Here is a 15,502-nt window from a genome sequence, read left to right on the forward strand (position 1 = left end):
TTGTTTTGTACTCCATGCTGTGCTGGCCTTTTTTTTCTTTACGTTTGTTTTTATTCTTATTTTCTCAAGCTTTTGCCTTCTTTCAGTTTGTTTTTGAGATAAGGTCTCTATTTGTTGACCAGCCTGGGTTTGAAATAAAATTGTATACTGATAAATCTTTCTGAGAGCAGGCAACCGGGGCCAAGTACCACCACAGAGGATGTACCACTCTCAATCACCTTGTGACTAGATTTAAAATGCATAAACTTTGAATTCTCAGAAGAATACTTAATCGGTATTTGAGGCCTGTGGCACGCTTATCGCAGACAGAGTTTCCATGCTCATATTTGCTCAGGACCACTGCACTCAAGTTAGTAGGCACTAACATAGGTTCATCATGTTTCAGTTAACAAGGAAATCACATTTATTTGGCTGATGTAGCTGGTATACCAGCAGTTTCTGTATAGATCCACTATTCTTTCTCACTTGCCAACAAATTAGCAAATGAACTCTGGTATGACTCTTGGACCACATTACTTATAATGCTTCATATGCTTCTTTCACTCTGTGATCCTATAGTTCTTCACTAAATATCTCTACCTTTGCAGAGCCTGCCTTATCTTCCTTCATGTAAATTCCGTGTTGTATGTCGCTTTCAAGCATCAGTGATGTCACTGTGTTTTGTTTAGAACCACTTTGGAGATGAGTAACTTGTAAGTCAGACAGATTAAAATACATTTTTTTCTCTATGCCATTTCTGGAGAAAATGATCCTCAGGTACCCATGCAGACATAGTGTCAGAAGGTAGGTGTGCAGAAGGGAAAGATAGAGTCCTGCAATGTACCAACCAACCAGGAATATAAATGAGCCATGGGAGAAAGGGAGGGTCCTGCACCTGCACATTGAGGCACCAAAGAAGAATAGGGTAAGAGTCATACTGTCTCCAAGCAGGTGAGTAACCAAATCCCTACCAAGAGTTTCTTTCCAACTCCTTTGTGGCTTTTGTTCTCCTGACAGGGAGTCAGGTTCTATAACCTGATAATGATATTAACTGTTCGGAAACTTGAAGAAGTCCATGGGGACTCCCTGCTCTGAATGTCCTGACTCAACACCAGTAAGAGGACAAATCTCTGGAGTGGGAAAGTTTTCAAACCCAACTGTCCGGGTCATATGTCAGGGTGCGTGCAGGGATCATGGCATCAAGGACAGACGAGGGTAAGGAGAAAGAGGTAACTTAGGACCATGGAGCACCTGTGAAGGGGTGTGTGGGGTCTTCCGTGACCCACATGGCAGATACATAACTTATGAGAAGCACTGAAACCACTACATCAATTTGAGGCACAGTAATATCTTTCATTGCTCGCCTAAGACTGAAGACTGGTACCACAGGCATTCCAGGTAGAAGGACCTTAGGACAGGTAATAGTGATGCTCAAGTACACTGAGAATTTGTCAATCTCATCTGTGTTTTTGTGGCCCTCTTGCTTCCTGCAGAACATTTCCATATTCCACCATCTACTGGGACCTCCAGTGCTCAGCAGCTCTCACCTTGCATGGTGAGCAACGCTGCTTTAACACCAAGTGCCTGCAGCTCCAGCGGAGTAACACCTCCAGGCCTCAGTTCAGCAAGGCTCCCACCCTCTGCCTCTGCCAACTACTTCGAGCCAGTCATGGCCAGTACCTACATTTTCCAACACTGTAGCATAAGTAGGTTTGTAGGGGTCTCTGGCCAGAGCCAGCGGTTCACTTCGGCTTTGCCATACCCAGGCCTTTGGCAGGGGGATCAGAGGGTGAGCTCTACACACCAATATCCACCCCTCCATAACACTGCCGTGACTGTCACTGAGCAGAGCACGGTAGTGGCCTCAACACCCATGCCTGTCCGTGCTGCTGCCATGATTCCAGTATATCCATCTGCCAGCCTGGTTCCTGCTACACTACCCACACGCATGGCAAGTCAAGGACACGGCCACTACTACAGTCAGGGTGCCCTGGGGCCTCTGCTGTCTGCAGAGCATGGAGCACTGTACCCATATGAGTGTGTGCCCCACACAAGCAATGGGGCTTCTGGGCCTCAGCAGCACATTTTGATGGTGCTGAAGGAGATCCAGCACACAAAGATGATATTATCCTCTGCTGCTCCAACCATGTACAGTTCAGAGTCTACATAAGCCAACACTGAAATGCGTTATCCAGGTGGGTACTGACAACAAGAATGTAAAGGAATGTGGTTAGCACACTAAGGGGCTTGAATCAGCACCTTAGTCCTAAGTAAAGGGACAGACAGAATTTCTGTGCTGAGACTTCACCATCTTTATGACGCTCAATCCACTCCCAAGCTCTGCATGTAGGGAATGCAGGACATTGTAATGACCACCCCTGCTGCACTGAGGAGAACCCCAGCTGCCCACAATTTTATGTTGGCAAGGACAGAGTCATCTTCCAATATTTGCACCAGGAAATATGGTATTGTATTTCATAGTTCCTGTCCAATTCATGTGCCCTGGTGCCTGTCTTGCTCAAAATGAAAACATGAAATTCTTGTCTCTCTTGCTCCACGGTAGCAGTGTTCTTTACAAGGAAGAGAGGAGAAAGGACTGGGTGAATCTGATAGCTACAATTGATCAGGCTTATCACTGATTGTGAATATGTGAGGCATTTGCACATCTGTGTAAGTGTGTCTGTGTGGGCGCATATTTGTTGAGAGTGAGTGTGCTCTACTTATCATGGAGGCCAGGGACCTGTTCCTCATAAGCAATAACGTACCCCTGTACACCCAATCATTTTGTGCTTTGAAAACCACTTTCTTGTTCCTTTAAAGCAGAACAACACCAGAAAATTCAAAGTCAGGAAAAACAAATATGGGGCGAATAGCAGGAAAAAGGATAGCACATACCTCTTAGCTATAAACTAGTCCTGTCCATCATGATCAGAAAGAGCTAAAGGAAAAGTGGTGCTCCTCCTAGGGCTGCTGAAGGCTGCGCTGGAATAGATCTTCTTCCTTGTTTCATTTGCAGTGAAGGAAACTTATGCAGAGCAAGACAGATCCCTGGGATCAGAAGATCAGTTCCAGGGAAGTGGATGCTCCACAACTTCAAGATTTCATCCAGTCTTGCACAAGTAGATGTACTCAGTTGCTTCAGGTAAGCCCACCAAGTGAGTTTGATGATAATTCACGGAGAGTGACTCAAAGAATTCCATTCATCACATGATTTTGGATCGTACCTAGGAGCTACCAGGAGAGAAACACGGATAGTGTTAGAGGCAAGGATTCAAAGCCTATGAAAACCCACCTCATTTACACTGGTAATGAACACCTGCCTCTCCTCTCTTTACAGGACCTTGAACCTCCAGGCCTGCAGGCTTCAACTGAATGTGCCATCCCTGAACAGCTGGGTTATTCAGAAGGCCTTGGGAGAAAAGTCCACCTGAGTCCTCAGCAAGCAGGGACCCTTGAAAAGGGGATGGAGTGGAGCCCAGGACTCCAAACATCCCATAGCCATGGAAGCCCATGATGATGGGGCCATGGATGTGAATGAGGAACAAGAGAGTTCAGGAATGGAAAAGTGTCCCTGTCCTCAAGGGAGGGAGAGTAAAAGTAAGGCCTCAGAGCCCTTGGTTGTTGCCCCAGAAGCTAAGATCCATGTGAAGGAGAAGGACAGCCAGTTAGGGGGACCACAGGACCTTTGCAGTGTAGTGGCCAGTGGAAGGGCTCCTGAGGGCAACACAGAGAAGACACATAGAAAGTCTGCCAGAGCAGCCTCAGGCAGGCCCAACCAAGATAAGGGTTGTGGGCAAACTCAGGCCAAGAAGACCAACATAAAGTAGGCGGCAGAGAGAAGGCAGCCAACACCCCAAATCAAGGCCCAAGACAAACCAATTGCAAACAGGAAGCCCAAGAGACAGCCACCCGTGTTTGGCCAAGAGTCTTCAAAATGCCTCGCACCTCCCTAGGGATGCACATGCTAGAATCCGTGCAGGTTTTCCACCCATTATGGAAGAAGCTAGATAAGAGAGCTGGGCCTATTTCCTCCCAGGCGCTGGAAATATCCAATGACCCCAAAGTTGACAAGACTTCGCAAGCCTCCAAACCATGGCCAAGGGCCCCACATGTGGGAAAGGGGACTGAAAGAGCTAGGGACAACTCCCAGAACCTGCAGAAGCCTGCTGGGACAGAGGACTCAAATGCAACCCTTTGTGAGCGCCCACCACCTGGGCAGGTGAAGTTAATACCTTTGCAGTTTCCGAGTCCTGCAAAGCATCAGGAAAAGCCTGTCTATAGAAAGCCACGGGATTTTTCTTCAAGGAGACCCACTGTAGCTCAGCACACCGGAACTGCAGATACTAGCACAGCTCACCCATCCCAAAGAGCTTGTGCCAACCCTTCTCTGATGTGCACTGTCAACCAGGCTCACACAATGCCAAATGGTACCTGCCCACCACGACTGACCACATCCACGTAGCCTGGACTTCCTCAGTCTGCAAGGTGTAAGCCTCCATGCCAGGTGACACCACTGATTGCCTCTCTCATAAGGGAGCCTGTTGCCTGTGCTGCCACTAAGCACAGGTCCCCACCTCAGCAGCGTAACCCATTTCTCCTGGAAGACTTCAGTTGCCAACCGATTCCCTGGAGGGAACCCAATGTGCCTGAGCCTGTCATGTCCAGCCCCATCACAGTGGAACAGAGGCCAGAGCACGAGGCCATGAAGAGGCAGGCTCAGCGACAGTGGGAATTGCAGCCCATAACACATCCTTAGGGAAACTGCAATTCTTTAAGCAGAGAGAGAGAGAGACCTGGAAATTGCCCAGTACTATGGGTATGCAAGATGGGAGACAGCAGCACAGTCCAGCCACTGTGGCCTCCAAATAGTTTTTCCCATAGATATGTAGATATAGATAAGTAAAAATTTGACGAATCTAATATTGTGCTGAGAGGGAACAGAACCACAAACTGCACATTTTCCATTGAACAAACATAAGTCCTCAGCAGAGGAATTCAGTAGAGCCCATAGATAGGAAATAAAAGTGGCCTTTTGAGTTGTGAGATGCTGCTGTTCCCTCTGGTTTCCTTTGGCACAGCTGGAGATGAAAGGGTCCATCAAATTGAGGAACTTAACACTCATTTGGGGAATATGGGCACACAGGTGAAGAAATGAGCAAAGAGACTTCAGATTTGAGACAAAATGGCCAGAGAAGTGAAATCACAAATACATGGATGGATCGCGTTCGGGTAAAATGATAGGGGACAGTAAATCTTCAGTTGTAGTGAGAAGGACAGGTTTGGGGTAAGGACCAGGATGCCACAAGATGGGGATAAAAGTACCATATTCCCCTTTATGTAAATTAGCCTCCTGCCATGTGACCCAGCAGCGGCCCTCTGATGTAACCTTCATCTCCAACGTTTGGGTCATGTAAAGCTACACAGGGAAAGTTGACGGCCAAACTCTGGTGAAGGTACAAGAGGGCATTGCGTGGGTTTGCAGAGGTCTTAAGGACAGCATGTAAATGAGCATCAGCAGCACAGGGCCCACCTAGAACTTGGTCCAGAATAGAAATCAAGGCATCCAAATTCTCCTTGGTCCAAGGTTGCAGAGGTGCATACTTAGCTAACCTGCAAACACACTAGTTCAGTTTCACTGTGTCCCTTTTTAAGCCACTTTAGCAGTGGTGTCTTATTTCTCTACCTTCAGAGCCAGTAAGGCGTCACTTTGTGCCCAGATCCCCCTGAAATCCTCACAGAATGTGCAAGTGCCAATACTCGTGTGTTCAACCTAGATTCCAAGGCCCTGCTTCCACATGTTTATAAGATCAAACTTTGTAGTTGGAAATCTAGAATCCAGTTTGGGCCTGCTTCTCTGAGATCTGACATGTGCCACCTTCTGAAATGGCAGCCATCAGAATTGGGTAGTCAGGATATTCAGACTCAGTTTCAGGGCAGAAGAGCACAGCAACATCCTCAGGCAGCTCAGGATGGAAGCACCAAACTTGCAGATGTGTTTCTTTAGAATGCTGGAAGACTGGGTCAAAATCATAATTTGGGAGTTGAGCTGGAGGGTGGGAATTGGGGGACAGAAATGGAAAGGAGTGGGGTCATGTGCTTGAGGGCAAAGGACCCACACTGTGGGATTCTAGTAATTTAGATTTTGAAAATACAGTCTTCAGCGGGAATTCTCCCTCTGAAATTCACTTAAAAATGCAATCCACTGGCATTCACTGTGCCATGAAGTTTGTAGCATTTTCATGATCTCAAGAGGAAACCCTAGTAACCCATTCCCAATCTCAACCACAAACCTCTCCACGTGTTCCTACCTACAAACTGTCCACACCTAGAATCACACAGCTGTCACAGGGTTGATCTGGAGTCTTTCCTCAACAGCCTATTTTCTAGGATTGTCTCCATTTTGGGCTCCACCTGCCTAAATTTTCACCCAGTTAATAGATTAGGCCATGGACAATATCAAGCACTTTTCAGGACCCAGAGGAGTGACTTGGGAGATGGGTGTTGTCCTTCAACTAAATTAGACTTCCAAAATCACAGGCTCTCATTATAGAAGAATCGCAAATACCAGAGGATATTTAAATAAAATAGAGTGTTCCTACTTTACCAACTTCCCAGCCGTGATCTTCATAGCTCTCTAGGGCACATACACTTTGAACACTTAATCCATTCTGCTCGAGTAACTGTAGACTCATCCCGCCATGTGCACCTACACAACTGATGTGAAAGTTTAACCACTTACTGATGGACAAAATTCGTTTGTGCATTTTTGTTAATATTACAGAGATAGTGAGGGACCCTTCACATTTCCTGTTTCTTTGAAACACTTTTTCTCAATTTTGAGAGCTATGTCCCAGAGCAATTTACCTAGGCATCCCTGCTAGGTGACCACCTACAAAAGGCTTCAATGTCTAGATTTTGCAACCCAAAACTCAGCTCACACACATTGCACTCATTAGGAATCAAGACTGGCTCACAACCATATAGAACAAGTTATAGCATAAAATGTCTCCTTAGCCACCATGCTTCAGTATATTATTTGCACAGGTTACATCCAGGTAATTTTAATTCTCGGAATTTGTTTTCCAGAAAGAGCTGGCCACTATGATGCAACAATGATTGTAAAATTCCATCCCAATTTTGCAAGCAACATTGCCTTTGCACTTCACTGTGCATAACACAGTCACCACTGAATGTTTGGGACAGGGATTCTTTGGAAGTAATCCTAGTCGGTTCCATTAGTGTAAAAGAATCTGTTCATTGTTTCAAAACCTTGTCAGGCACTGCTTTCCCTGGTTGCTGTGTTTCCGCAACATTAAGGTTTGCTGACAATGAATTGCTCCACAGGCTCTGTAGGCCACCATTTGGCCCAGCATGAGGCAGGTATCTCTAGTTCCTTCAACTGGATGTCTCTCCCTGGAGATATCTTTGGAGTACCTTTGGAGGCTTGGAAGTAGGGCCATTGCTTGATGCTATTACTCAGAGATCCAGGAAAGGGAAATGATGCAGTAGTGTCTATTGATCAGATGACATAAGAGCATGGAGTACCTTACTCACTCTGTCATTCCTGTTCACCTTAAGAAGGAGAGTTTGAGCACTACTCTTTAGTCAGGGCCGCCTCCATGGGACAGGGATTCGAATGCTTAACCTTTGAATGCTGGTTGAGTGAGTGTGTTGAACATTTGTGCTTCACAGTGAACTACAGAGTCTATTCAGTGTGCTGATTGGGCCCTAATGTCTAGTTTGGTGGATGTGTTTATAAGGGCACAGTGGAGACTCCATTCATGAACTCCTTCTTAGTGCAGATGGTCCCAACTTGCTAAGAGTCATATAGTCAGACAGGCATCATTTCTGGTCTCTCTCACTGAGGGGTGACCACACTTTGTTGTAGCTTCATTGAAAGGTACACCATACATATATAAGGAGTGTTAGGGGCAACAAGAACTAGCTGGTCAAATCCATTGTCTTTGACTGTACACTCCAAAATATTAGCAAGGACTTCTCTGGTGACTAAATATAGAGTTAAAAGACAGCCAAACAGCTGCTCAGGCCATCTGAAAAGAGATCTGAGAATTCCACATTGACATATGCCAATGAAGCTCACACTGGGCCACCTCGCCAAACACCTGAACCAGTTCCAGCCCACAGTCTGGTGTAGCCCCAGCAGCCAGTGTGCATGTGTACTGCCACAAATCTCAGTCTCTGAATCTTTTACTTCACAATTACCCTTACATGCCTAGCTCGCTCAGATGTCATCACTAAAGCCCACCCGAGATGATGGTCATCATTTCCTTCTGACTCTATTTAACACAGAAACGTTCTGACCAAGGAAAACAGTGAACACTCAATCCTGACAAATGGGTTGCTATTGCCTTTCCCAAAGTTGCCCTGCCCAGAAGCACAAAATGCAGCAGTAGGAAACAAAACAACCCCCTCAAGTGCTTCTCAAAGGCGTCAAAGGGGGTGGAAGAGGAATCATATCAATATGTCAGAAGTTACTACAGTTACCCAGAAGGCTCTTCTGGACCTTGAGACTTTCATGAGTGACTCTGTGTAGCTCATAAGGAGCCCATAATTAATTGACCCTGAGGGCTGTGAAAAACCACAGACGCTACATGCACCCATTATTAAGCAATAAGCATCTGATATCCACAAGAAAACTCAGTCTCAGACAGACCCACATCCTCTAGGCAATATGCAAGATGCATGAATCCAGCATAGGGGCAGTTATTCAACTGGGTGACCAGGATCCCATAGTCCATTATGTTCAACCTATGACCTTCCTGGGAGACAGCCAATCTATTGCCCTTTGTTCCGAACAAAAGTTATCATCACAGGGGCATCTGGACTTCTGGCCTCTCACATTGTCTGTTAGGCGCAAACATGCAGTGCCAGGGGACATCTCACCAAATATTAATTCATGTGTAGGCCAGATTGCTCCATACTCCTGCTGGGAAGAGATATCCCCACCAAGGTCATACCAACCATCACCAAGACAGCTGTTACTCTGATTGTTACTTGACAGGAAGCCTGCCTCAGTCAGAGACAGAAATCGCAATCCTGAAATTTGAAAGCCTTTTCCTTCATAGGTATGAGCCAAACATATGATTTTGAGCCTGGCAATAAACCATGCACCCATATTAAGTCCAGCCCTCATGACTCTCATTCCCGTCAGATAGTACCCTACATAACGTGAAACATAAGAGGAATCCAGCAACATGTCAGGAGTCCTTAAACAAGTCAGGATCACTGTAGACTGTCTACTAACTTGGGGTGTTCCTCCCCCCCCCCCCGTGAAGTAGCCCAGTGAAAATTCCAAGCCAGCGCATGCTCTTAATGCAACACCATGGACTCTGCAATTCGAAACCTATAGTCTTCTGAGCCGCCTCTTCAAGATGACACCTGATACACTTTCTTGGATTTAAAAAAGACTCTGTTCTCTTCATGGGTTGGCACCTGTCAGACACCCTCTCTTGACTTTTAAATGGAAAGACCACAGTTCTCATCTTCAAAGTTGACTGAGGTGCACTCAATTTGCCAGAGGGGTGAAAACGATCTTACCCTCTTTGCAGGAGCCCCCATAGCTGAGTCCTCTAGTTTTCAGCACAATATCCTTCTTGAAAAAACATAAAAACTTTCCTGAAATATTTCAAATCAGGAACACTATGTCCTTAGAGCTGCTCCATTCTGGTCTCAAATCAAGAAAATCTTTGAAACTGCTGAATCTGTATCTCAGGGTTCAAAAAGAGGAACGCCCATGTATGATGCCATGTGTGCAAAGGAATCTGGTAGCATTTGAGTGGAACTGAAAGCAAGAAAGGACTTCAATGTTATTAAAAAGCCCTTCGCCACTGTCCAAACTTTGGGAATTTCAGATGTAAGTGGAATTCAACTTGTTTGTTGATAAATGATGACAGGTAACTTCAAAGATGCTGACTCAAACTGTCAGCCCCTGGGAACACCAGTGGCCTACCTGTGCAAACTCTTATAGCCACTTGCTAAGGGCTGCCTCTTCCCGCTGCCTCTGCACTCCAGATGTCAAGGTCTTTCTCATAATGTAAACTGACAAGCTCACCTTATGCTGAGTCCTAACTGAGCACATACCACAGGCTGTACTAGACTTCATGAATAACTGCACATGGCTGGACCACCAAACTTTGGATCACCTAGTCCCAAGGAATCTTATGGAAATGCCTTGCCTGACACTTGTGGTGATAAAACCACTCAATGATTCCATGTACCTCCCTACAAAGAAGACCATTGATTAGGGCTGCCTGACAGTAAGTGGTGATCTATTCTCTGCTCAACAGTTTTAATGAAGAATCTCCCAACACACGTAGAATGCCCTCTGCTTGTGGATTGAAGTAGGTCTGCTAGGGACACAGTTAAACAGGCTACATATGCTGTGGTCAACATGGATGAAATCATTTTGACCAAATGTCTCCCACAGAAATAATTTATACAATGAGCTGAATCATTTTCCTCTTCCAGGCTCTCACCTGGTCTGAAAACCCAAAGGCCTTGTGCTTTGTGCTGCCAGCTAGAAATCTGCCAAAGGATAAAACTGAGACAATTGCAAAAGGTGCTGCTAAAAGAACATCCTGGGACACAAACACCAAATAAATAAAACTAAAACTTCTATTGGACATTGCTCTTTAGGAAAGTTAATCACTAAAGAAACCAGGCCTCAGGGACATTGCAGGATGGACAAATTGGCCTATGCCTGGGTTCAGAAGCACTAAGATTTACCCTGTGAATGAAAAGGAGGCTCAGTATCTGATTTAGGCCTAGCATCTGCTCAGCTGTTTGCCATAATGCAAAAGTTGTACTCCAATTTATCTGTTGCAAGGGCCTAAACACCCTCAACAGGATCCAAGTGACTAAAATATCCTCCATTAAAAACACTGAAGAAAAGCATTTTAATGGCCACCGGGATCTACTGGTGATTCCGTGCTTGTACACTGGCTGCAAGAAGGCATTCCTTATCTAAAATGAGAGGAGACCTGCAGTTTTTAGGTTCCAACCATGAGAAATCTGCTCTAGGTATGGTATTCTGTTGACTACTGGCAACAATAGGGTTATATTTTTGGCAGAGATAACTTAGTGGCACAATTACTAAAGATTTAATGAAAATTGCATAAAGAATATGGGCCTGAAAACTCAGAAAAAGGTGAAGGAATATAAACATAACCATACAGAAGCAAATTGTAACCATCTTCATAAAAGAATAGCTGCAAGAACAGTCATGCCTGTTAACATCTCTTCATATACTTACAACCAACATACTTACTAAATATAGTAGGCCTTTAACTTTCAGACACCAGGACTTAGATTCATCACTCCAGAGTTAAAAGAGCCTTTCCAGGTACTTTCTGCAAAATTTACCTGGTCCAAAATGCGCCTTTGAAGCTCACTTTAAACAGCAGAGCAAATGCAGTGCAAGACCTGATATGGTCACTCCATATGCTGACCCGTCCACATGATGATGAAGGTTGAGGACACTGATCACAAGGATTACTCCATGTGTCAAATCGTTACTCTCTTTGATTTCTGTCTCTTTTCAGGTTGCATACCTGAATTCTTACTCCTATTTCAGCTCTGCCTCTACTTGACTTTGTATTGTCCAAGTTGGGTTCTCCTCCCCGTTCTCCTGCTAGCTGTGGTTCTTTCTTTGTTTTATGGACAGTTCTCTGAGGAGACTGAGAAAGACTCAACTAAAAAAGAGAACCACAGGCCAATCTCCCTAATGAACACAGATGCACAAATCCTCAATAAAATACTGGCAGATAGGATGCTGCAAATCATGAAGAAAATTATACTCCACGACCAAGTGGGATTCATCCCAGGCATGCATGGATGGTTCAACGTAGGTAAATCAATAAATGTAATCCAACATATCAATAAAGCCAAAAATGAGAATCACATGATCGTTTCTATAGTTGCAGAAAAAGCTTTTGATAGGGTCCAACATTCATTCACTATCAGAACCTTACAGAAAATTAGAATAGATGGTCTTTACTCAATCTTATAAAGTCCATCTATCAGAAACCAACAGCTACTATCATACCAAATGGCTAAAATCTGAAGGCCTTTACCTTAAAATCAGGCACAAGATAAGGATGTCCCTTATCACCACTTCTATTCCACATAGTACTTTAAATACTAGCCAGAGCTGTTAGACTAGAGAGAGAAATAAAAGGGGTAAAGATAGGAAGTGAAGAAGTTAAATAATTATTATTTACAGATGACATATTCTACATAGAAGTCCCCCAAACCTCCATTGAAAGACTCCTACATATAATAAATAAATTCAGCAATATAGCTGGATACAAAACCACTACTCAAAAATCAATAGCATTTCTGTACACTAACAACAAAATCGCAGAGAGAGAAATAAGAGCAGCTTCATCCTTCACACTAGCATCCAAAAAATGAAATACTTATGAATTAATCTCAGGAACGAAGTGAAAGACCTATACAGGGAAAATTATAATACCCTGAAAAAGAGGATCTCAGAAAATGGAAAGACATCCCTTGCTCATAGATAGGAAGAAAAAATATTGTGAAAATATCCATTCTCCCAAAAATTTTATAGAGATTCAGTGCAGTCCCAATGAAAATACCATCAACATACCTCATAAATCTTGAGAAATCACTCTTAAAATTCATCTGGAACTAGAAGAGTCCTAGAGTAGTAAAGGCAATTCTAAGCAGAAAAGTCATCACAATCCCTGACTTGAAGTTATACTACAAAGCTACTGCAATAAAATCAGCATGACACTGGAATAAAAACAGATGTGAAGATCATTGGAATGGATTAGAAGATAAAGTCACAACTACCAACACAGTTAATCACCTTATCTTTGATAAAGGGGCCAAATATGTTACCAGGAAGAATGACAGCATCTTTAATAAATGGTAGTGGAAAACCTGGCCCTCCATAAGCCAAACACTAAAACTAGACCCATGCCTATCACCATGAACTACACTAAAATCTAAATGGATAAAAGATCTGAATATTAAAACAGAAACACTAAATCTGTTAGAAGACAAATTAGGTAAAAATCTTGAAGACATAGGGGTAGGTAGATAATTCATGAATAGGAATCAAACCACATGGGAAATACTTTCCAGAATCAGTAATTGGGATCATGTCTTACTAAAAAGTTTCTGCATGTCACAAGAAATCTCCAGCACAGTGAAAAGCAACCCACAAACCTGGAAAAAATCTTAGTGAACTGTCCCTCAGACAAAGTACTTCTTTGTCTAAAACATATAAAGAATTAAAAAAAAACAGACCCCCAAAATTCAAAGACCTAATCCAAAAATGGGCATCTGAGATGAATACACAGTTCTCAGATGAAGAAATATAAATGGCAAGTAAATACATGAAAAAATGTTCATTGTCTTTACTCACTAGTGAAATTCAAATAAAAACCACAGAGTAGGTATAATGAAAGAATGGCCAGGATCAGCAAAACTACCAACAACAAATGCTAGACAGGCTGTGGGGAAAAAGGAACCCTCCTGCACTGTTGGTGGGAGTGTAGAACCTGTGTCAAGGGAAAGGAGTGGCACTGAGGTAGGAGAAAAGGCTGGGCTGAATCAGACCCTGAGTAGGTATAATGTGGTAAAGATTAGAGAAGCCCATGTTACCAGGTTGAGTAAGGTTTCCCAGAAAGAGGACATGTGCCAAATACAGACCCAAAATGACTCCAGGCTTATGGTTCTTGAGCACTGTGCATGGAAATAATAAGAAGATGACAATCCTAATCTGTCCTTTGAATCTAGGGCTCTTTGTGGGGCCAATCAGAAGACCTATTCTCAGTCATTTATTTGCATGTTGGCACAACCAATCAAAAGATGCTATTTCTAGCTGGATGTGGGGGTGCATGCTTGTCATCCCAGAACTCAGGAGGCTGAGGCAGGAGGATCACTGCAAATTCAAGGCCAGCTTAGGCTACAAGTGAGCTCAAGGCTCGCCTGAACTATACAGTGAAATCCTGTCTCAAAAAGATTTTTAAAAGGTCCAAGAGTTTAGCTCAGCAGTGTGCCTGCTTGGCAAACATAAAATCATGAGCTCAAACTTGAACCAAAAAAAAAAAAAAAAAAAAAAGAAAGATTTTTTTAAAAAGACCTTCGTTTCTGATCCTTCATTTACATCTGCTGAGATGTCAAGTGAATTTTTCAATAAGACAGTTTACAGTTTATATGAGGTCACATGAGGTGTTTGTTGTTGTATCAGCCTCTCAAATGCATCCCTCCACCCAGGTCAAGGGAGCTTTTTGACAGCATAAGAAACTTAAGATAGTGCAAGCTAAGGTAGAATGTTATAGGCAGTCAGATAGGACTTGGCCCTCAAAGGAGCCACTGCAGAAAAACCAGATACCATGCAACTGTGGGGGGAGGCAAATACCTCCTCCTGGGGGCCAGACCTCAAGAAAAAAGAAATACAGCCACACCCTAAGGATAAACATCCTTACATAAACATAAACATAAACATAAACATGGGACTGAGGAAGCCAGAAAGAACCAATAACCCAGCCCCTAAAGGCAAAGGCCCTGTTCCCTATTCATGCCTATTTGCTAAGTGACTGGCTTCCCCATTTGCTCCTGATTTAATCCATTTTACCTGAGCAATTACGCTGGTAATCTTACTGGTTTTCCATAGTTTCGTTCCACCTCATGCCCACCTTGTGAGTTGCCATTTTTTCCCCATTTGGGATCCACATCACTTTGAGGTTCTGCTCTATAAAATCCCTAGAGAAGGCTGGGCATGGTGGCTCAGTACAGAATTCCAGCACTTGAGAAGTTGAGGCAGGAGGATCATTTTGAGTTCAAGATCAGCCTAGGCTACAAAGACAGATGAAGTCCAGCCTGAACTGCATGGAGAGACCCTGTCTTAAAAAAGTAAAAAAAAAAAAAAAAATCCCTATAGAAGACAAGGTTCTTGGCAACGTACTCGGGACCCCTTCTGTCTCTCTCAGACAGAAGCTTTCTTTCTCGCAATAAACATATTCTGCTCTTAACCTCTGTTGTTCCTGAAATTCACTCTTTGACTTTAGAGAACAGGAACTCATACCCAACATCTAGTGGACTGGGTGTTTCTTTTCCCTTTATGAATAGGACAAATGCCTCAGTTCCTTTTTTGCCTAAGGTGGATACCACCCCAAGTATCGGATGCTAAAGACAGCCCAGTCTTTTCCACCTTCAATAAATGTACACCCTCACTGCCTATTCTGTGTGCCTTGTCCAATTCTTTCTTTAGGACACTAAGGACCAGGGAATCTATCCAGTAACAATGACAACTGGGTATGTTAGATGAGGCTCTGGGGTCACTCAAAAAAGAGTATTAAAACTCAGCAGATGTAGCAGAAGATTATAAAGCAATTAGCTGGAAGAGCAAAAGCACTAAGGGAAACTCATTATGCAAATACAAAGCCATTAATGTTTATCTTGCTCACATGCATAACATCAGGTCCTGCTTTCTGCCCAATGAAAAAGGGAACAGATACATAATGGTTTC

The 15,502-nt window shown here is 43.7% G+C and overlaps 1 protein-coding gene across 1 annotated transcript; it reads left to right on the forward strand.

The window, feature by feature from the left end:
- The first annotated feature begins 1,047 nt into the window (after positions 1–1,047).
- Positions 1,048–4,868, forward strand: LOC134471853 (uncharacterized protein C2orf78-like). The gene is given in 5 exon segments (XM_063232030.1): positions 1,048–2,132; positions 3,783–4,420; positions 4,451–4,709; positions 4,712–4,758; positions 4,761–4,868. Coding segments are annotated over 5 exon segments (1,653 nt in total). The 5' UTR covers positions 1,048–1,531.
- Positions 4,869–15,502: the final 10,634 nt, after the last annotated feature.

The sequence above is a fragment of the Cavia porcellus genome, unplaced genomic scaffold (genome assembly GCF_034190915.1).
Source record: "Cavia porcellus strain 051 isolate PalLab524CR breed Dunkin Hartley unplaced genomic scaffold, mCavPor4.1 scaffold_20, whole genome shotgun sequence".
Taxonomy (NCBI): domain Eukaryota; kingdom Metazoa; phylum Chordata; class Mammalia; order Rodentia; family Caviidae; genus Cavia; species Cavia porcellus.